The 23,725-nt window shown below is 35.4% G+C and overlaps 2 protein-coding genes across 2 annotated transcripts; both read left to right on the forward strand.

The window, feature by feature from the left end:
* The first annotated feature begins 526 nt into the window (after positions 1–526).
* Positions 527–3,431, forward strand: LOC109009122 (probable receptor-like protein kinase At2g23200). Its single transcript, XM_018989494.2, has one exon. It carries the CDS (start codon positions 649–651, stop codon positions 3,190–3,192), a length of 2,544 nt encoding a protein of 847 aa, XP_018845039.1. The 5' UTR covers positions 527–648; the 3' UTR covers positions 3,193–3,431.
* A 15,141-nt stretch (positions 3,432–18,572) lies between these two features.
* Positions 18,573–21,410, forward strand: LOC109009123 (probable receptor-like protein kinase At2g23200). Its single transcript, XM_035692662.1, has 2 exons — positions 18,573–19,031; positions 19,332–21,410. Exons 1-2 carry the CDS (start codon positions 18,695–18,697, stop codon positions 21,164–21,166), a joined length of 2,172 nt encoding a protein of 723 aa, XP_035548555.1. The 5' UTR covers positions 18,573–18,694; the 3' UTR covers positions 21,167–21,410.
* Positions 21,411–23,725: the final 2,315 nt, after the last annotated feature.

Consider the following 23,725-nt stretch of genomic DNA (forward strand, 5'->3'; position numbering starts at 1 on the left):
AAAACCAAAGGCTGTTGATCTGTTGTAATAACAATTCTTCTATATATTTCGTTGAGAATGTGTGAAGAACAACCAAAAATCAAATCTAAAACAAAAGAAATTCTTACTTTGTCGTTATACAGTGGAAGAAGCAGTCGGCAAAATCTGTAGAAGCAGACCCACGTCGACGCCGGCTCAGATTCGAAATATGTGACAGACGGCGACCGAAACAACCAACTCTTCAGTCCACGGCGGCGACAAGGACAGACGGAATCCTTCCGAGGGCCTCTAGGGCTTCAGCGATGAACAACGAGCTTCGGCTAATTTTTTTCCATTTCCCTCTCTTTTAGCCATTTCATTCGTGCACCCCGGTTTCGCACCGGCGGTTATATATAGAACTATTGTGTTTTATGGTCTGAAAAAACCGAAACTGTCCTCTATTCTATGTAAACGGTTTATTAAATATAAAGGGTATTTAAATCATTGACTTATAAATTGACGCAGACTTGTCAATATTGAAAAATTAATATGGTCCATATTTCAACTGCGAAGTCCTCCATAAAGGCCAAATTCTGAACCTCTCCTTCAAGCTTGTTCAACCTCAAGATCCAGAATTCTCACATAAGCTTTGCTCCGAGTGAAAGCAAGCAACTTTTTTCCACAGTTTCCATGGAAAAGCTTAGGTTCCACCAAGTTCATACGCCTCTGTTTGCCCTTCTTTTTTTTCTCCTCCAGTTCTCATCCCTCCAGTTTCTGTCCATGGCAGATTACTCTCTACCAGATAAGTATTTCATCAATTGCGGCTCTGCTACAAACGTCTACACCGGCCAACGGAATTTCGTCGGGGATTTGAATTCCAGTGACTCGACTTCCAATTCCATTTCCTTTACGGATCAGAACAGAGTCGCGATTGACAGCAAGCAGTCTTCAACAGCATCACCTCTGTATCAGACAGCAAGAGGTTTTTTGCACAATTCTTCGTATGAGTTCGATATCGACCCTATTGGTACTTATTTTGTTCGCCTCCATTTCTTTGCTTTCTCCTCCATAAGTACTCCAACAGATCTCTCCACATCGCTTTTTGACGTCTGGACTTCTGGGTTCTCCCTGTTGCTTAATTTCACTGCCAAAAACAGTAGCGACTCTCCTATAATAAAGGAATTCTTACTTAGCATACTCAATCCTGGCAAATTCAAAGTGTATTTTGTTCCTCGGGGATCATCGTTTGCATTTGTAAATGCCATAGAAGTCTTCCATGCCCCTGACGATCTGATCGATGATACAGCCCTACATGTTACTGCTGCAGGAAGCACCAATGATTACAAGGGTGTGCTGTCTAAGGCTTTATACACCATTTACAGGATAAATGTTGGAGGCCCTAAAGTCACTCCGGAAAACGACACGCTATTGAGAAACTGGGTTCCGGACACCGACTACATCTATAATCAAGACAAGGCAAAGGTTGAATACCGATCCAGTACCCCTAATTACCAACCGGATTTTGCCAGTAAGTATACTGCTCCAGCTATTGTCTACGAGACTGCACAAACGATGGATATCAATTCTACCAGGCAAGCTGATTTTTTCAACATAACCTGGGGTTTTAACGTGCGTAGGAATGCTAGACACCTCGTTCGTGTTCACTTCTGTGACATTGTTGGGACATCAGCTTATGTTCTAAGATTCAATCTTTATATTTATAGTTGGTTCAATAAGACAATCGATTCCTACGACTATGTCGGTGGCCAGTTAAATACTCCATTCTATGACAAATTTGTGGTTGATTCTGATGATTCGGGAACTATGAATATCAGTATAGGCCCTAGGGATGATTCTTCTGAAATAAATGCCTATCTGAATGGGCTAGAAATAATGGAGATACTGGAGACGTCGGGTTCAGTTCCTACTGTGAGTGAGCGCAAGAACAAACATGCTTTTCTGGTAGTTGGTTCGGTGCTTGGAGGGTTGGTTCTAATCTGCATTTTGGCAGTTGGATTCTTTTTCGTTTTAAAATGCAGGAACCAAAAGCCAGTGGAAAACTCGGACTGGTCACCAATACCTGTATTTGGAGCTGGGAGTACGCACAGCAGGGCGACTGAGGGAACCATAAATGGCTCCCTTCTGCCTAATTTTAATCTCGCATTGAAGGTACCTCTTCCAGAAATCCTATCTGCGACAAACAACTTCGACACGAGGTTGCTGATTGGTAAGGGTGGCTTTGGGAATGTCTATAGGGGAACTCTCAGAAATGGCCAAAAAATTGCTGTGAAACGGAGTGAGCCAGGGTCAAACCAAGGCTTCCCGGAATTCCAAACGGAAATCATGGTTCTTTCCAAAATTCGCCACCGCCATCTTGTTTCCTTGATTGGGTATTGTGAGGAGAGATCTGAGATGATACTTGTCTATGAGTTCATGGAAAAGGGGACTTTAAAGGATCATATATATGCTTCAGATTTGCCTCGTTTGTCTTGGAAGCAAAGGCTTGAGATATGCATTGGTGCAGCAAGGGGTCTTCAATACCTCCACAAAGGTTCAGCTGGGGGAATAATACACCGTGATGTCAAGTCCACTAATATCTTGCTTGATGAACATTATGTTGCAAAAGTTGCGGACTTTGGCCTTTCGAAAACAGGTCCTCTTGATGAGACCCATGTCAGTACAATTGTCAAAGGCACGTTTGGTTATCTCGATCCCGAGTATATTAGGTCCCAACAGTTGACGGAAAAATCTGATGTGTATGCATTTGGAGTGGTTCTTCTCGAGGTGCTATGTGCACGGCCAGCAATTAATGCCATGCTTTCCGGGAAGCAAGTGAATTTGGCAGAATGGGCAATGCTCTGCAAGAAGGAAGGGACGCTTGAAGAGATTGTTGATCCTTCACTCAAGGGTCAGATTGACCCAAACTCCCAAAGAAGATTTATTGAGACGGCAGAGAAATGTTTACAAGAATTAGGTGCTGATCGCCCCACCATGGATGATGTGGTCTGGGACTTGGAATATGCATTACAGCTCCAGCAAACTGCAATGCGGAGAGAACCACACGAGGACAGCGCAGTCGATGGTTTAGCAGGATTAGGATTGCCCAATGTACAGCGGTTGCCTTCATTTAGCATTACGATGGATGAAAGCGATATGCCTGTTATGATGGATGATGGCTCCTACGTTAAAGCATGTGATGTTTTTTCCCAGATGAAAATCGATGACGCCAGATAATGAAACTTGGTCTTTCTGGTCTAGTAATAACGCAAGTTTAAGTTACTATAGCCTTTACAAGTTTGTTAGGTATGCCTTTGTGAAGTCAATTTTGAATTTTGGGTCTTTCTCGCAGTGCCTTTGATTCGAACATGTTTTAGGAGATCCTAGTTGATTTCCTCAAATATTGCTGATAGCTTTTTGCTTGACTTTGGATGATGGACAGTAATGTTCCTTTTGAAGTGTTGGGACTTTCACTCTCTCCTTTTGTATTTTATTCTCTCTTAAAAACAATTGTAAAGATGTGTTATATTTCTTAGTAAGTTACCAATTCCAAAAGAGGGAGCCGGAAACAGGATTCTCTCTTGCCCTTTGTTGGGGATAACTGTAGATCTAAGACTAACTCGAAGTATAGTAGCGGAACTAAACGAAAGAAAAGATGACAATCACACAGAAAGAACACCAAGAATTAAGTGGTTCGACTCAAAATGAGCCTACGTCCACTGGTGGGGTCAGTATCGAAGATTTCACTATCAACAGAGATGGAGTACAGATGAATACAACAAAACTTCACAAGGAAGTTATCTCTCAAAACTCACTCTATAACTTCTCTCTCAAGAAAACACTAAAAACAAGACAAAAAAGTGATTTCTGAAGTTGTGGGAGAAGTGGGCGCCGTTTGATATTTATAGGAACAGAAATGTTCAGTTCTGTGAACATTGGCTCGAGCGAACACTCGAGCGAGTGTCGAGCGAACGTAGGTTTTCTGTACTTCGCTCGAGCTAACACTCGAGCGAGGGTCGAGCGAAGCTCTCGAAACTCTCTGACTTGATCTCGCTCGAGTTGGGTGTCGAGCGAGGGTCGAGCGAACACTCTCTGACTTACTTCGCTCGAGCCAAGTGAACCTTCGCTTGAGCGAACCTACGACACATGCACTGTTCCATCTGATTCAAGCCACCTCATAACACCCTTTCTCTCAATTCATCTTCAACACCCACTAAATCTGTTGAATATAGAGCCAAAACTATCATGCACAGCAAACTCTGGATGTTGGAAACTATTTTGACAGACAGCAGTGGACGACTCTAAAGTTTGTGGAGTCATTGAGGTTTCCAGGTAGTATTGTCTGAATTTGTTGAGACTTCAATTGGCCTGGGTCGTTTCTGAGGTCGTCAAGTTTCCATTAAATCTGCCATTGATGACTTTTTTGTTGCTTAGAATCGTGCGGATCTCCACTTTATTGACAAGTTTTTTCATTTTTGTGATTAGGTTAGAATTTACCTCCAAAAACGCGGAAGTGAAGATTAAGAACTTTGAAAATTTGGGCCAAGAAAGTGAAAATGTCCTGGATTTTTTCTATTCTTGAAACAGCAACCTTAGTTCCGCTGCTAAATTTAGTATTGGACCTTGGCTCTTTATTTTAGGATTGAGAGATAAGTTGACATCTCACTACTATTTATTACTATTCACAAATTTCAACTACCATAATTTTGCTCTTAGCTCTCCATTCTAAAACTGTTTTGGGTTCAAGTTCAATATAATTAGTCATTTATAAAGCCTAAAAAGCACATGAATCAGCATGCAAGATAATATCTTCCCATACTAAGGGAGTGTCTAAACGTTCTCTACAAATAAATTTCAAGAATCTATGTCGGTACATAAATCTTATATATTCGTATGTAGAATGTGAAAATCTCTGTTAGCAGCAAAGTTCTGGTTTTAGATTAGAAAGAATATATATATATATATATATATATATATATATATATATATGTATGTATGTATTTTACCTTTGGGTGGATCTACACCCACTGCTGGGGCTCCGGAGCTCCCGCTAGGCCATTTCATTTTTTTTTTATATAATTTTTTAATATTTTTAAATATTTTTAGAAAAAGAAAAAAAAATCATAATATTATTAAACAAAATTTTCTTAATCATTGAGTAAAAATAAAAAATAAATGGGAGCGATGGCTTAAAGCGGATCCCTAGCTTTTTCCTTTACCTTTAGCCCACCAAGCCTTAGAAGGTGCAGGTACAAAGTTCATGGAACTTGGGCCTTCTATTTGGGAGTGGAGTGACAAACTTTTCCTCCCAAAACCGCTAATAACAATACAAAGCAACATGATATTACTTGTTTTCAGGATTTTTTGGACAGCCTGCAGTCTTTTGTTTCTGATTCATAAAGAAGAAGGGAAACAATGAACTCACTATCATATGATAGAATCAATGAAAAGAAAGTTTCACACTAAAACCATAAATGCCTAGTCTAAAGCTGCGATTCCAACAGTACATAATTTACAAATTGCAGTATGATACGACAGTACATATATATATATAGTACATATATATATATATATATATATTTATTGCTAATGGCCAGAGCCTTTCCTGCTAGGTCCAGAGGCTAACGTAAAGACTCCGTCCCTCAGCAACACCCGGCCACCACCGATGCTGTCATCACTACTTGTGCTAGTAAATGAAGCTTCTCTCACTGATTCACGGCCATCAACAGCCTTGGGATCGTCGGTCATCCTCTTCTTGGACTCCGGTCCGAGGGTTCTACTATCCACTAGACTCGGATGTGTAAGAACTAGGATCATGATCAATACCAGCAGAACCAAAAACAGTTGCTGTCTCATTGTTGATGATGTTCCGGGGTTGGTTTCCTTGAAGCCCATGTTTTGGTAACTCTTTCAGCCTTAAATATACATATTCTCTCAAACCAAAAGGATGGAGCAGAGAAAAGATTGCGTTTTGGAATCTCCAATTTCATAAGCCAATGGCCTTTACGTAGGGAGTTGGTTTGGGTGGCCATGGAGAAAGAACGGAGAATGACTTTCTGGGTATGGGACCCTTTTGAAGTGGGTATTTGACTCAACTTTTTTTTTTTTGTTTTTTCCCATTGCTAATGAGGCGCCGAGAATCGAGATGATTGCAAATGAGTTCCACTTTTCACATTTGGGTTTTGTCCAAATTCCTACTTTACAACCGACCAATTTTGTAAACTCAGATGATCGATCGTACAACACATCGGCTTGCTGCTGTGCAGTGCACGTATTTCATTCAGTTCTAAAAGTCGGTACCAAATTATATGAATTTGGGTGGTAGAAACCTTCATAGTTTCACATCAATATCTAATAGGACATTGATTTATTACTAATACAAGTAGGAAAATTAGAGAAATTCTATTTGCAATCTCTAAATGTGGATTATATGTGCAAACCCTTCATTAAATAGAAAAAAAAAAGTATCATTTTGAGAATGATATTATTGTAATTTTAAAAAAATTTAAAAAAAAATATTGACTAGGCATGCACATGCAGTCCCCAAATGGAGACCGTACGTAGCATTTCTCGAAAAATTAACAGTGCAAACTACTCCTTGGTTCGTTGATCATGTGAAACTATATAAAAGTATTCTAAATTGAGGAATGTTATACATCAGCCACTATTCATCCCTACATCCTACTTTTCTGGTTTTTTTTTTTTTATATATTGTTTTTCATAGTGTGGAATAGTGAATAGTGACTGATGAGAAGAATTTTTCTTTTAAATTTGTTGTCCACCCATCTTGTTAGTTGAACCTCCACTTTATACAGAGTCCAACTCCATCTCCATCTCTATGTACAAATCTAAATAGAATTGGGACGAGATGGGAACATGAACTCGAGGACTAAAAGTGACTTCAACTAGCCCTACAACATTTAATATTGTCCGTGATGATTTTTTGGATAGTATTAATTAAAGTTAAATAAAAATATTATAGAACCCACTTCATATATCAATCTCTTTTCCGTTTAAAATTGAATAAGAAAGAATTTTGATCCCTAGCTACACCCCTACCCATCCCCCTCTTCCACCTTAATGTTATTGTCATTTTCCTTTGATGGTAATTGCCACTTGTGAACAGAAAGAAATTCTCATCCGCAACTAGTTAATCTCTTTTTTCCTTTTCCTTCCCAAACCATCCGATAAATCAACGGTGCCACCAAAATAAGGCATGTCAAAGTCGATCGAGAGAACCCAAAATTGATGGATATAAAGAAAAGAGGCGATGGGTGTAAGATTCTTAAAGCTTTTAGTGAAGAGAAAACAATGGAGGATTTCTCACCTGTCGAGTAGGTGTCTCTTAACATTATGCTGAAATTGGTTCTCAAGCATTTTATCTTTGCAAAGTTAAGGATGTTACTTAGGGAATGAGAATCGATAATCAAGCAGTCCAAGATTCAGTCAATAAAATTATTATAGAAGAACGAATATTTTTTTTTTTTGCAAAATGATTGATGGAAAAGCTTGCTGGTTGGTTTCACGCTTCCAGCTATATATGTCCTTAATTTCTCATTGGCAAGGGGACACTTGTCCTTGAACTTGGGAGTAAGATTTGAAGTGAGTTATGCTACTTATAAACTAGTGTAAAGATACTACTTAGACTGGTTTGGTTATACAAAATCAAATTATCTCATCTTATCTCATATAATCATTATAATTTGAATACTGTTATATCCACAAAAGAATTACACAAAAATAATTATACAAACTGATGTAGTTTCATCTGATCCGTTAAATTTACTTTACAATAAAAATAAATTTATAATCTGACAAACCACATCAAACCAAGTCAGTTTGTAGGATTACTTTTGTGTAATCCCTTTGTGGCTAGAGTATTTTTCTTATAACTTTCTCAAGCTCCATACAAAATATAATAAACAATTCAACTTTTTCAAATTCTAAAATAAAAGTAATATTAATAAATTATATTATAACAATATTTTATTTTATTTTTAACAAAACATCTAATCTTATCTAAACTACCTAATCAAATTAAGTTACTAAATTTATTTTTAAGTACACATCGAGTAATTTAAAGTTCAATTAAATTCATCCAATTCGATGACTTTTTGAACTCATGACATCCGAATTATGCAGCTCGCCCAAAAATCCTTTGTATCACTCAGACAAAAGACCCAAAAAAAAAAAAACAATTGCAAGTTGAATATTGTAAGTGCATTCAACGAGATCTAACAAGAATGCAGTGAAGTGAAGTCAAAGACTACGGCTTCGTTTGGTTATTAAGATGGTGAAATAAAAATTGAAAGTTAAATAAAATATTATTAAAATATTATTTTTTAATATTATTTTTATTTTAAAATTTAAAAAGGTTGAATTGTTTATTATATTTTGTGTAAAAATTTATAAAAATTATAATGATGAGATGAAATAAGTAGAGAAGATTTATGTAACCTATTAACCATAATCATGAGGCAAATCCAGAGCATCCTTTCCATATATGCACACCAACTGCTACAACCAAGAATTCCTCCATTACTTCCCATATATACACACCAACGGCTACATGCATATCTCCCTAATTCATCTTGTAATTATTTCCTTTACATAAAAGCACTCTAACAGTCACTTTGCCCCTAGCCCGTGTATACCTTTGTAACATATATCTATATATATATATATGAAAGAAAATGATAAATGTACTTAAAGTTATAAAAAAATTTACTTCTCCACATGTCAATTATTAATATACTGAAAATCAAGAAATTTGAGTTTCAAAAGAAAATTAACAAATTGATTCTTATAAATAAAATTATAAGTACATATATCACTGCTCATATATGAATAGAAAGACTCTCAAATACTCTCACGGTGTATGAGATATTTTTACAAACACAAGATGCACAATTTATTCAAGGTATCATAGTCATTGTGAGAGAAAGAGAATCTTCCTCCATGGCATCCATCTCACTCAATGTGAGCAATTTTGTTACTCTCCGCCTCAAACCCGACAACTACCCACCATGGAGAGAACAAATTTTGGCCTTGGCTGAGAGCCAAGACCTCATGGATCACCTCACGGGCTGCACGACTATCCCTCCTAAATATGAACCAACCAATGGAGACACTTCCAATGTCATCCCATAATTTAATCAAGCTTACCTCCATTGGTGCAAGGCAGATCGGTTCCTCCATGGGTGGATCATAGGGACACTGTCAAAAGAAGCTCTAGGTCTTGTTGTTGGCCTAGAGACTGCCAATCTCATCTGGACTTCTCTCCAGGAGGCGTATGCACAAAACTCCCAAAAGAGAGAGTTTCACTTGACCCAGAAACTAACATACCTGAAGAAGGAGACCTCCACGCCCTTAGCAGACCCTCTGCAGCCGTTCAAAGGAATCTGTGATAGCCTAGCTACAATCGGCAAGCTCGCAATCGACAAGATTAAAGTTTTTTCTCTCCTCAATAGCCTTGGACCGTAATATGAACCATTTACTACTTCATTGTTGAAGCCACCGAATCAACATTTTAAATACCGTTTTGATGGTCGTTTCGGTTAAGGAATTGGAACGAAATATTTCGGTATCGATACCATTTCGAATATCGTTTCGGGATAGTCTATATATAATAAATTAATTAAATAGGTATAAATTATATTTCAAAATAATATCAATGCAAGTCTTAAAAAGTTAAAACACATATTTATAAAACTCAATAATACTTCTAAGTTCTCAATCCAACTATTTAAATAAATAATCACTCATCTTCATCAAGAAAAAGGGAGTAGGGATTTGATTTTCAATCCTCGAAAAAATGGGATTAAAAAAACTGAAGAAAATTATCTTCAGATGTGAGAATTGGAGTGAAATTTACCAAAAAAAAAAATCAGAATTTTTATATTAATTACAAAAATCCACTAATTTTGGTCGGTACACCTAAACCGGCCAATACACCAAAAATCAGACGGTATTGACCAAAATGCACTGGTACGACCGGTATTTGACCCTGTACAAAACACATATATTTTTTGTATCGGTCACTACCCAATAAGGTAAATACCGGTCGTATTGACCGGTACGACATGGTATTTAAAACTCTGCCACTGATGCCAACATATGTTGAAATCGTTCCTCTCCTGCAAGGGTTTGAGATGAGATCTCATCTTCATGATTTTGCTTCTAACACTGTGTTTGGTTTTTATGGATAGAAAACAGGTGCTAATTCCTCCAAAGGCCAGCGCACCACCACTAGGAATAATAAAAAATTTTCCTCCAAGGGACACGGTTTTACTCCTGCAACCCAAGGCTCACATGTTGCACCCTCAACCTTCTTGTGGTACTACTCCTAATCCTCCATGCGATACACGAGCTGATGTGTGCCAAATATGCAGTAAAAAAGGGCATATGACACTCAAGTGTTAGCACCGATTTAATCACTCAGTGCAACCCGACGATATTCCACAAGCTCTTGCAGCGCTAACACTGGAGAATTGTTCACACAACAATGAGTGGACTACTGATACAAGTGTCTCTGCTCATATGACTAGCAATCCATGTATTCTTGAAAATCTCCGTCGTTATTTAAATACTAATACTGTACTTTTTGGTGATGATAGTACACATCCAATCACACACATTGGTTATACTTATCTTGGTTCTAACTCTTCCAAAATTAAATTGAGAAATGTTTTATTAGTTCTAGATTTAGCCACAAATCTCTTATTTGTTGGACAACTAACCCTTGATTATCTTGTTAATCGTGATTTTTCTAGTGATGGTTTTACTATTAAGGAACGGGCAACCAACAACATCCTACTGACTGGGCAACAGAAGGGTAATTTGTACGTGTTGTCCCCACCCCACGAAGCTCCTTCTCAACCCAGTTCTAGTCAATCCTAAAGAAGTGTGGCATCAAAGGTTGGGAAATCCTCAAGCGTCTGCCATTTCTTTTCTTAGTTCTCAAGGTATCATTCATATTGTTGGTAAAATTAAGGGCACTATCATGTGTGTAAGTTGCCAGTTAGAAAAACTTATTAAATTACCCTCTCTCGCGTCCAATAATGATTCTTTTACCTTACTAGAAAAAATTTATTGTGATTTGTGGGGTCTGGTCCCTATTATCTCAGTTGATAAATTTCAATATTATGCTTGCTTCATTGATATATATTCTCGTTATATTTGGTTTATTCCCTTACGTAAAAAATCAAATTTCTTTTTTATGCTTTTGTCTCATTTACTACTTATATTGGCAGTCAATTTAATAAGAAAATTAACGGATGGTGGTGGTGACTTCAATAGCCATCAACTTACTTCCTTCTTGCAAACTCAAGGCATAGTCCATCAATTTTCTGTCTTTACATACCAGAACAAACCAGTGTTGTGGAGCATCGCCACCGTTCCATTCGCGAGCTTGGGATGACCATGATTCCATGATTTTTCATAATGGTGTCCTAAAACATTTCTGGGTTGAAGCTTTCACTACTGCAGTTTTTCTTATCAATAGATTGTCTTTGTCGTCCCTTGCTCATCCGTCACATTTTTCTTTGCTTTATGGCTATCTTCCTGACTATACTTCTCTTCGTGTCTTTGGCTCCAAATGTTACCCGTACACTTGGGATTCTAAACATAACATGTTTGGTCCCAAAAGCTTACCTTGCACCTTTATGGGTTACAACACTCACCACCAAGGATATAAGTGCTACCATCCCTCGATACGCCGCACTTTCATCTCTCGCCATGTCGTCATTGATGAGCAAACTTTTCCTTTTAAACAACCTAGCAATCTTCATCTACCCCCACCAACTTCACATGTTTTGTCAGTTTTTACGAAATGGTGTTCTTCTATTTCTCCTAACACTATTTCAAACAATACTAATGATTTTATTATGCAGGACACTCCTTCCACTACAACACCTCTCTCCACTGAAACTGGCACTATTTCCCTCACCTCTGCCTATCGGAGCGCCCCCTCTCACCACCATTCGCCCTTCTACCCCACCTACCCAACCCCTACCTACATTACACCCTACAACATATCCTCCCTCTCCTACATCACCTTCCTTTTCCAACCACCACCAAATGGTCACCCGATCCAAAGTTGGCATTCACAAGCCTAATTCCAAGTATGCTCATCTCCATACTCTTTTAGACATTCTCAAGGAACCTCATAGCTTTCGCTCTGCTTTTAACCATCCTAGTTGGGCCCAAGCCATGCATGATGAACTCCTAGCCTTGTCCAATGATCACACATGGACTATTATTCCTCGAGAGTCTCACATGCATGTTATTGGATGAAAATGGATTTTTAAAACTAAACTCAATGCCAACATCTCTCTTGATCACCTCAAAGCTCGCCCAGCCGTTAAAGGCTTTCATCAAGTTGATGGAGTCAATTACACCGAAACATTCTCTCCAATTATCAAACTTGCTACCATCCGCACTGTCATTAGCCTTGCCTTGGTGCCTCCCTGGGATATTAGTCAACTCGATGTCAAGAACGCCATTCTACATGGTGATCTCCAAGAATCAGTATATATGAAACAACCTCCAGGTTTTATCCATCCGACTCTTTCTTCTCATATTTGCAAATTAAATAAAGCCCTTTACGGTCTCAAACAAGCACTCCATGCTTGGTTTGATGAATTTAGCACTTTTTTAATTGCATATGGTTTCTCTTGTAGCATTGATGATTCCTCTCTTTTTATTTTTAAGTCAACTCATGCTATGCTCATTTTATTATTATATGTTGATGACATTTTACTAACTGGCTCTGCCTCGCCCCTCCTCAATGAGTTTCTCTCTATCCTTAGTCAAAAGTTCGCTGTAAAAGATCTTGGGCCATTGCATTACTTTCTTGGAATACAAGTGATTCCAACTCAATCTGGGCCTACTTTATCCCAAGCAAAATATGCATCTGAAATTTTAGAACGTGCTCACATGCATGAAAGCAAACCCATGCACACACCAATGATGCCAAAGACCAAAGACCAAAGGCCTAACTGTGAAACACCTTTTTCCGATCCTATTCATTATCACAGTATTGTAGGTGCCCTACAATATCTCACTCTTACTCTTCCTAATTTTTCATTTAATGTCAACTTTGTGTCACAATTTATGCATTCTCCTACCGATGCTCATTTCAAAATGGTCAAACGTATCCTTCGTTATGTACAAAGTACCATTGATCTCGGTATACATTTTAGTTTCAACTCTACTTTTGATCTCTATGGTTTTTCAGATGCTGACTGGGTAGGATGTCCCTGAACGTGACATTCTATTATTGGTTATTGTATATTCCTAGGTGGCAATTGAATATCTTGGTTCGCAAAGAAGCAACCCATTGTTTCCCGCTCCAGCTTTGAAGTTGAATATCGTGCTATGGCTCATACAACTGCTGAACTTACTTCGATATCATTTCTCCTTCAGGATCTTGGTGTTCCTCTGTCCAACCCGCCAGAGCTCTTTTGTGATAATCTCAATGCATTATACATGACTATCAACACAGTGTTTCATGCTCGTAGCAAACACATTAAAATTGACTATCATTATGTTCGTGAGCGTGTCGCCCTTGGACTACTTCATACAAAACATATTCTGGCATCTCTCCGACTTGCAGATCATTTCACCAAGCCTCTTGGTCGACTTGCTCTTCAATCACTCTGGTCCAAACTTAGCCTCTTACCTCGACACAGTTTGAGGGGAAGTATTAACCATAGTCATGAGGCAAAACCAGAGTATACATCCCATATATGCACACCAACAGCTACAAGCATATCTCCCTAATTAATCTTGTAATTATTTCCTTGTACATAAAAGCACTCTAACGGTCACTTTTCCCCTAACCAGTATATACTTTTGTAACATGTATCTATATATATGAATAGAAAGGCTCTCAAACACTCTCACAATGTATGAGGTTTGTTTACAAACACGAGGTGCACAATTTTTTCATAACCAAACCAGGCATTTGACTTAGTTGGGCAAAGGATGGGGAATGATCATGGACTATAGTCTGTTGTTCTTGTTTCTTAATCTAATAGTTGCAACTTTTTTCTCAAAAAAATAAAAAACAATAGTTGCAACTTTAATGAATGATCAAGCTTCATATTGCATCTTATCGGTTGGTTTTTTCTAAGAGCTTGGTTTTGAGATTTTTGTGATAAATCATTTCTTATTTTGTATAAAGTTTTTCACATTGGAGTACCATCATTATCTTAAAAAAAAAAAAAAAAGTCATTTTATATAAGTCATCAAAATAAAATAAAAAAAAAAAATCTATTTTACCTCCCAATCTATCATCTTTTAAAAATTGATCATCAAAATAGACAAAAAATAAGTGGTATATCACGATCTTATTGATTAAATAAATAAAAAGGTCCAACTTATATTTCAGACAAAAATAACAATAGCTTGGGAGTAAAATATAATTTTTCATGAAAGACTGGATTTGGGCCACGTGAAGTCAAGAAACAAGGGAGAATTAGGAAAGGGATTTGGGCCGATCTAGGAACAACAGCCTACTTTTTTAGTTTAAATATAAAAAGATTAGCCCATAAATTTACTTGAAACTAGACTTTTACTTTTTATTGATCCAATATATTGGACTTTTGCTTTTAATACCACCTCCATTTTTTTTATTTTTTAAAAATAATATTTACGATGATGTAACCGTCACGTAATTATTTTTTAAAAAATAAATAAAATATAAAATTCATATAAAAAAAATTAATTTTTTAATTATAAATTATACTATTTTTCAAAGCGATTACACGATATTTATATATTTTACGATTATATATAAAATTATTCGTTATATTTTGTTCAAGTTCTATTTCATCCACCAACGAGTGATCGTTGTCAGAGACCAAGTCCCCATAACCAAAAATTCTCCCATGAGCTGCTACAAACAAACCAAACTGGTCCACCCCAATTAATGCCAAAAACTATTCCCTTTCCAATTGCAAGATATTCATATATTTAGGGAAGTTCAAAGCTTTCAACATTTCAATTACTTTCAAAGCTGATATATGGTCTGAAAAAATCAAAACTGTCCTCTACTGTATGTAAACAGTTTATTAAATACTAGTAAAGGCGTTACGTGCAAGGCACATATGCTCGGTTGGAAGAATAAAAATATCATATTAGAATATAAAATCCTTCAGTAGAAATAAACAACAGTAGCAATTGATCCAAAAAAAGTGTCAAAATTAAGTAAAATTGGAGAAGATTCATGAAAGTTAAGTTAAGAATATAGAATTGATGTTCCTCGATATGTTAATCATAAAATTAGCATATGATGTAAAACAAATGAGAATAATATTATTAGTAAAAAATATCATTGTAAGAACCGACTTTCTTAGAATGACCACTTCTTGTTTAATGTATACGTTTTCTCACTCAATAATCTCAACAAATGCCGATTACCATGCCACCATATAGAAATTAATTTCAGCAAAGAACAAAATTCCCTTTTTTAGCTAGTGGCAACAACAAAAGCATTGAATCATATATTTACCTCTAGTTGCATAATCTCAAAAGCGAGGCTAAGATCCGCTATGGATGGTTGAAAGCCACCCAGTAAGAAGCGTCCATTCCTCTTGAGCCAAATGGAATCAGCTTGAGAAGTTGCTTGTGGATTGAGAATAGGGTGGAGCAAGAATCCGAAAATCCTACTTCGAATCTGGTTCTGCTCTGATTCTGCTCAGGCTCTGTTCCGATCCCAGAGTCGGAGTCGAAGTCGGAGGCGTCACTGGACCAACTCCGATCCGATCCGACTTTATGTTCCTACTCCATTGTACATGTTATAAAAATATATATTTATCTATATATTTATCATATATACTTGTATAGTTATATAGTTATATAACTAAAACTTATATAGTTAAATTCAATGATATACTAGTATGGAATGATTATTATAAAATAATATAATTATACTTTAATATAAATATACTAATGATAGTTTAGTATATATAAACAACATAGTATTACTACCATACAATATATATAGTCAAGTATAGAAATAAGTTAGACACTAGAAATAAGTCTAGTGTATAAATAGGTTAGACACTAGTATAATATAATAACAAGTAACACTATAGTATAATTCTAGTATAAAAATAAGTTAGATATTAATATAGAAGTAAATTAACAGTGAATGATTTAGTTTTAGTTCTTAATTTTTTTTTTCGAAAAATCGAAATTTGAAATCTCACAAAAAATTAATTTTTAAATGAATTAAATATAAAGCTAAAAAAAAGAAGCCTAAAGCTGAAAACCCAAATTCAACTCCACTCTAACAAGTTAGAGTCAACAAGTTAGAGTCAAGGTTCTGATTTGAATTTAAAATTTGACTCCAACTAAATTGGTACTCAAACCCTACTGCAGGTGCTAGTACAGTAGTAAAACCACCCCTCCGCGCCGCCCTTTTTGAAGGTTTAAAATACACAATTCTATGTATATAGAACTTGACCTCCCCCTAAAAAAAAAAAAAATTTCTATATGCCCTCTAAAATTTTTTAAAATTTCAATATTCATAGAAATGTCTCCACTTTTTTTCTATAGCCGCTGAATTTTTTTATAATTTCTATATATTATCTAATTTCAAGAATGTAGATAAAATTAATATGGAATCCAAAATTAAAATATAAGAAAAATCATCTAAAATTGATGATCTATATGAAAAATAGTTTAGAGGTTTTATCTTTTAGACTTCATTGAGTTAAGGTCTCAATTGTAGCATTCTATGCTTAGTATGACATCAAAATATCTAGATTTTACATAAAATCTAATAAACTAACTTAGATACTAGAATAAAAGATGATATTCTAAAAAGAGAAATTCTATTTGTAGTCTTTATTTAGGATTGCATGTGCAAGTTCTTCATTAAATGAAAAAAGTATCATTTTAATAAGGATATTATTGTAATTTTAAAAAAATTTAAAAATAAAATTAACTAAGCTTGCAATGCAGTTCACATTTGAGAATTGTACGGAGCATTGCTAAAAAAAATCACTTGATAATTTCTATAAATAAAACAATTTCTAAATATTTCATTACAAAAATAACAATGAATGAATATTATTCCATAAAATATTATCATCAAAATATGAAACAGACATTAAGTTGTGTTTTTTAAATTTTATTTCTACGTGTATGTAATAAACTATGGAGATTTAATTTTATATATAGTGATGCTTTATGATGTTTTAATATATTTTTTTTTATTTTCATTTTACATAAACATTTCACGAGGTAGAAAAGTTGACCCCTTCAAAAAATTGATGGTTCCGCCTCTGAATATATAATGATTCCATGCCGATTACTGTATATATATCCACTGATAAACAACCACGCCCCTGGCGTAGATTAGAGTGATGCCAATCCAATACTGAGTGGATTTTTCCTCTCCGGTAAACCTCAGCCGGATACCTGATTGTATGAACAAAAATAAAGTTAAAAAAAAAGGCCATAGAATGAAATTATTGGTACTAAATATGGAATGCAACAAACCACATGGAAATAGTAACATTTCTGCAGCAGGAAGCTCATAGATATGAACAAGATTTTAACCTAATTTATGCACACACTGGTATATGAGAAATGATACTTGTAATCGTGAGTGTTTAAGTGCCGTACAGTCACTTTAAAAAAAGTGAATAAATATGAGACTCACATGAAAAGAAATTAATTTTTTTAATAATAAACTCTACTTTTTTTCAAAGCGACTATATAACGCTTGCGCACTCTACGATTATATCTAACATTACTCCTCACAAAAACCAGCACCATCCTTTGTCTAAATCATATATACCACATATTTTAATTGTCAATAAAATATAAAACTGGAAACTAAACGCAAGAAGCAGCCACTCTATTTACCACTGAGCGGATAGGAAATCAAACCGGCATATTTCTATATACACTTTCTCGGTAAAGAAAGACCAAACAAGGCAAATGTAAAAATCACTGGAAACGAAAATCAGGAACACACCACCAACGAGCATCAAAATAACCACAAGACACAACCATCCTAAGAGCACTACCATTAATTTCTCTATATGCATCTTTAAAATTATATCTTTTGAAGATTGATTTTGTATATCAAGAAAAATTATCACATTGAATTATGCATATTTGAATCAAAAAATAATAATAATATTTTATTTTTTATTTTTTTCTTTAAATTATTATTTTTATATATTTTACAATTAGCACAATGTGCTTAAAAATTATCAACTTTATAAATCTAAATATTACCAATTTCATATATTTAAATGATCAATTTTATTAATAAATATTAATATGTTTTAAAAAACACTTTGTATCATCAACTTAATACAAATTTCATATATCAAAATCATTTTAGTATAAATTTCACAAAGTTAATTTTAATGAATAGGAGAGAAAAAATATTAAAATAATATTTAGAGATTAAATAATATTATTAATGTTAAGGACATCAATATACTAAAAATTACATCTTTAATTATTAAGTAATCAAATGAAATAACAAATTCAGATGGCATGGTAGTATTTTTCTAATAAAATATAAATTGACTTATAAATTGACGCAGACTTCGTCTATATTGGAAAAATTATACTTCAACTGCAGACTGCAGAGTCCTCCAGAAAGGCCAAATTCTGAACCTCTCCTTCAAGCTTGTTCAACCTCAAGCTCCAGAATTCTCAGATAAGCTTTGCACCGAGTGAAAGCAAGCAACTTTTTTCCAGAGTTTCCATGGAAAAGCTTAGGTTCCACCAACTCCATACGCCTCTGTTTGCTCTTCTTTTTTTTCTCCTCCAGTTCTCATCCCTCCAGTTTCTGTCCATGGCAGATTACTCTCTCCCAGATAAGTATTTCGTCAATTGCGGCTCTGCTACCAACGTCTACACCGGCCAACGGAATTTCTTCGGGGATTTGAATTCCAGTGACTCGACTTCCAATTCCATTTCCTTTACGGACCAGAACAGAGTCGCGATTGACAGCAACCAGTATTCAACTGCATCACCTCTGTACCAGACAGCAAGAGTTCTTTTGCACAACTCTTCGTATGAGTTCGATATCGACACTATTGGTACTTATTTTGTTCGTCTCCATTTCTTTGCTTTCTCCTCCCCAAGTACTCCAACTGATCTCTCCACAGCGCTTTTTGACGTCTGGACTTCCGGGTTCTCACTCTTACTTAATTTCACTGCCAAAAACAGTAGCGACTCTCCTATAATAAAGGAATTCTTACTTAGCATACTCAATCCTGGCAAATTTAAAGTGTATTTTGTTCCTCGGGGATCATCGTTTGCATTTGTAAATGCCATAGAAGTCTTCCATGCCCCTGACGATCTGATCAATGATACAGCCCTACATGTTACTGCTGCAGGAAGCACCAATGATTACAAGGGTGTGCTGTCTAAGGCTTTACACACCATTTACAGGATAAATGTTGGAGGCCCTAAAGTCACACCGGAAAACGACACGCTATTGAGAAACTGGGTTCCGGACAGAGACTACATCTATAATCCAGACAAGGCAAAGAAAGTATTCGATTCCAGTAGCCCTAATTACCACCCGGATTTTGCCACTCAGTATACTGCCCCTGATCTTGTCTACCAGACTGCACAAACGATGGATATCAATTCTAGCAAGCAAGCTGATTTTTTCAACATAACCTGGGGTTTTAATGTGCGTAGGAATGCTAGACACCTCGTTCGTGTTCACTTCTGTGACATTGTTGGGAAATCAGCTGCTAATCTGAGATTCAATCTTTATATTTATAGTAGGTTCAGTCAGATGATCAATTCCTACGATTCTGTTGGCCTGTTAAATATTCCATTCTATGACAAATTTGTGGTTGATTCTGATGATTCGGGAACTATGAATATCAGTATAGGCCCAAGGGATGATTCTGCTGAAACAAATGCCTATCTGAATGGGCTAGAAATAATGGAGATACTGGAGACGTCGGGTTCAGTTCCTACAGTGCGTGAACGCAAGAACAAACATGTTTTTCTTGTAGTTGGTTCGGTTCTTGGAGGGTTGGTTCTAATCTGCATTTTGGCAGTTGGCTTCTTTTTGGTTTTCAAATGCAGGAAGCAAAAGCCAGTGGAAAACTCGGACTGGTCACCAATACCTGTATTTGGAGTTGGGAGTACGCACAGCAAGGCGACTGAGGGAAGCACAAATGGCTCCCCTCTGCCTAATTTTAATCTCGCATTGAAGGTACCTCTTGCTGAAATCCTATCTGCGACAAACAACTTCGACACCAGGTTGCAGATTGGTAAGGGTGGCTTTGGGAACGTCTATAGGGGAACTCTTAGAAATGGCCAAAAAATTGCTGTGAAACGGAGTGAACCAGGTTCAAACCAAGGCTTCCCAGAATTCGAAACGGAAATCATGGTTCTTTCCAAAATTCGCCACCGCCATCTTGTTTCCTTGATTGGGTATTGTGATGAGAGATCTGAGATGATACTTGTCTATGAGTTCATGGAAAAGGGGACTTTAAAGGATCATATATATGCTTCAGATTTGCCTCGTTTGTCTTGGAAGCAAAGGCTTGAGATATGCATTGGTGCAGCAAGGGGTCTTCAATACCTCCACAAAGGTTCAGCCGGGGGAATAATACACCGTGATGTCAAGTCCACTAATATCTTGCTTGATGAACATTATGTTGCTAAAGTTGCAGACTTTGGCCTTTCGAAAACAGTTCCTCTAGATGACACCCATGTCAGCACAATTGTCAAAGGTACGTTTGGTTATCTCGATCCTGAGTATATTGGGTCCCAACAGTTGACGGAAAAATCTGATGTGTATGCATTTGGAGTGGTTCTTCTCGAGGTGCTATGTGCACGGCCAGCAATTAATGCCATGCTTTCCGGGAAGCAAGTAAATTTGGCTGAATGGGCAATGCTCTGCAAGAAGGAAGGGTCGCTTGAAGAGATTGTTGATCCTTCACTCAAGGGTCAGATTGATCCAAACTCCCAAAGAATATTTATTGAGACGGCAGAGAAATGTTTACAAGAATTCGGTGCTGATCGCCCCACCATGGATGATGTGGTCTGGGACTTGGAATATGCATTACAGCTTCAGCAAACAGCAATTCGGAGAGAACCACATGAGGACAGCACAGTCGATGGTTTACCAGGATTGGCATTGCCCAATGTACAGCGGTTGCCTTCATGTAGCATTACGATGGATGGAAGTGATATGCTGTTATGATGGATGATGGCTCCTACGTTAAAGCATGTGATGTTTTTTCCCATTTGAAAATCGGTGACGCCAGATAATGAAACTTGGTCTTTCTGGTCTAGTAATAACGCAACTTTTAAGTTACTTTAAGCCTTTACAAGTTTGTTAGGTATGCCTTTGTGAAGTCAATTTTGAACTTTGGGTGTTGCTAGCAGTGCCTCTGATTCGAACATGTTTTAGGAGATCCTAGTTGATTTCCTCAATATTGCTGATAGCTTTTTGCTTGACTTTGGATGATGAACAGTAATGTTCCTTTTGAAGTGTTGGGACTTTCACTCTCTCCTTTTGTATTTTACAAGTCAATTATATAAATATGTAGTTAATTAGCAAGATGGTTTTAGGAATTTGTTGAGTGATAGTTCAGATGTTTCTAATATTGGATTGTTTTGGGAATGACGTTAGACAAGAAGTGATATTTTTTTATGAATTTTTAGCTATTAAATATAATAACTACTAATTTTGGCATATTTTTTTGAATTTGTTAGAATGGATTATTTTGCATTCTAGGATTTTAAACGATAGAATTTAGTTTTTATTCCAGAAGATAAAATTATTATTCTCTTCTCTATGCTCTATTGGTAAACAGAGTTAGTTTGTCGCATTCGGATGTCACAATTCCGTTCTTTTGAATGTCAATAATTATTTTTCAATTAAAGACTTTGGCGAAGAAAGAAAAAAACATATTTTTGAATGCTACTGAAATAAATCAATTTCAAATTTTTATACTTAATTTTTATCCTATTTTCAATACATTTTATTTACTATTTAGAGCATTCTCATTGAATTAACTAAAAGTTAAATCTAATGAGAATTTAACAATTAGGTCAATAAATTACTCACATTGAATTAGTTATGTTTCAAATATTTGGAATATAACTACAGTAATATCCAAACTAATTTTTAAATTTGGAACACACTATTCATTCATCAAATCCTTTTTATATTATTTCTTTCTCTCTCCTTTTAATATCAATTATTTCTCTCTCCATTTTAAATGATAATTGAAAAAATATAATTAGAATACAATTACTAATTAATATATAATATTATGAATAGTAAAATATGATAAAATAAAATAAATTCATAATTAAAAAAATTAAAAAATTTTCAAAATTATTAATTACTCATTACTATATAATGAATAAATAGATAATCTAATTTGGAGATTTGATGTGAATAGTCAAAGTTAAATTCATCTTATATTATTTTATTGTCATATAATGAAAAAATGATTATTTCAATATAGAAACTTATGTGAATGTAATAGCTAAATGTTAAATTTATCTTGCATTCATAAAAAATGTATTTTAACTTTAATTAATCTAATGAGAGTGCTCTTATAGACGCTATTTCTAGAATTTTTTCAAACGTGCACGTTGCGCCATTAACCAGTATATCTATACTTATTATATAAGTGGCTATGAAACGGCCACTAAACGAAAATTCTTGTTTTCCGTTATCTCTCCGTTAACTCAACGTTAGATCACTGTAGCAGCTTTGAAAACAATAACTTTCTTGTCTTTTGTGTGCTCTGGATTGAAATCGTAATATCATTGTTCACGAATGTGGCCAGACTTGTAGAGTATCCTCACGTTTCTTCACTGCAGCATTACATATAGGGAGATGTTTTTCTTGGGTTGCGAGCAAACTAGCTGGCCATTAAAGCATGGTATATCTACGAGACACAGCACCACTACCAACATGGTTTTTTTTTTTTCCTTCAAGACCACCCTTATCAAGCACTTACATGAACATGCTCTAAGCCTATAATGGCCAAAAAAGCAGTACGGGTCAAGAAAAAAAAGAGAATATTTTAAGTCAATTAATTGTTTTACAAATACTTCTTTTTTAGCAATATTTTAAGGTAATTAGACTTTTAACTTCTTCATTACCAATATATATAATGACGAAATTATCAATTAATACGGATAATATGATTTCATAAAAATCTATCCAATAAAAAAACTCATGCAATATCTGAAAATACATAAATAAAAATTAGTTAGTTATTAGCATAATTCTAAAATTATGAAATGTCAGCTAATCAAATGTTATAATAAGTATTGTTATTGTTATTGCTAAAAAATGTAAAATATATATTAAAAAATATAACAAGCTGGTCCTTGCTTATAACTTTTATTTGCCACTTGCTTTGAAGAACAAATAAATTTTAGTAAATATTTTATTTAAGAATTCTCATATGTGATGATATTTTTTGATTTGATATATTATTTTGTTATATTCGTTTCATTTTTATTTAAAGTATAGATAATTTGATTGCTTGTATTGTTCAGTGTAGAAATCAATGAAATTATTTATTGATTATTTATTGAAATTAAAATTGTTTATTGATTAAAATTTATATTTTTTTTAAGAATTACATTATTTTTTAAAATTAACCATTTCAGTAAACTAGGCAAACGTGCTTAGCACGTTTGTCCTGCACTAGTATACATAATGCACGCATAGAGTGGGGCCTTACTTGAGAAAAACAAGAAAGATGAGTGACAACAACTCAAATACAGAAGC

The sequence above is a fragment of the Juglans regia genome, chromosome 7 (genome assembly GCF_001411555.2).
Source record: "Juglans regia cultivar Chandler chromosome 7, Walnut 2.0, whole genome shotgun sequence".
In the NCBI taxonomy this organism is placed as follows: domain Eukaryota; kingdom Viridiplantae; phylum Streptophyta; class Magnoliopsida; order Fagales; family Juglandaceae; genus Juglans; species Juglans regia.

What these genes read in the sequence shown, in the direction of transcription:
- LOC109009123 (XM_035692662.1), top strand. Translation starts at nt 18,695, where the DNA reads ATGGAAAAGCTTAGGTTCCACCAACTCCATACGCCTCTGTTTGCTCTT. An exon ending in GTTCGATATCGACACTATTG is followed by an intron (nt 19,032 to 19,331) that starts GTACTTATTTTG and finishes TTACTGCTGCAG; the next exon opens with GAAGCACCAATGATTACAAG.
- LOC109009122 (XM_018989494.2), top strand. Translation starts at nt 649, where the DNA reads ATGGAAAAGCTTAGGTTCCACCAAGTTCATACGCCTCTGTTTGCCCTT.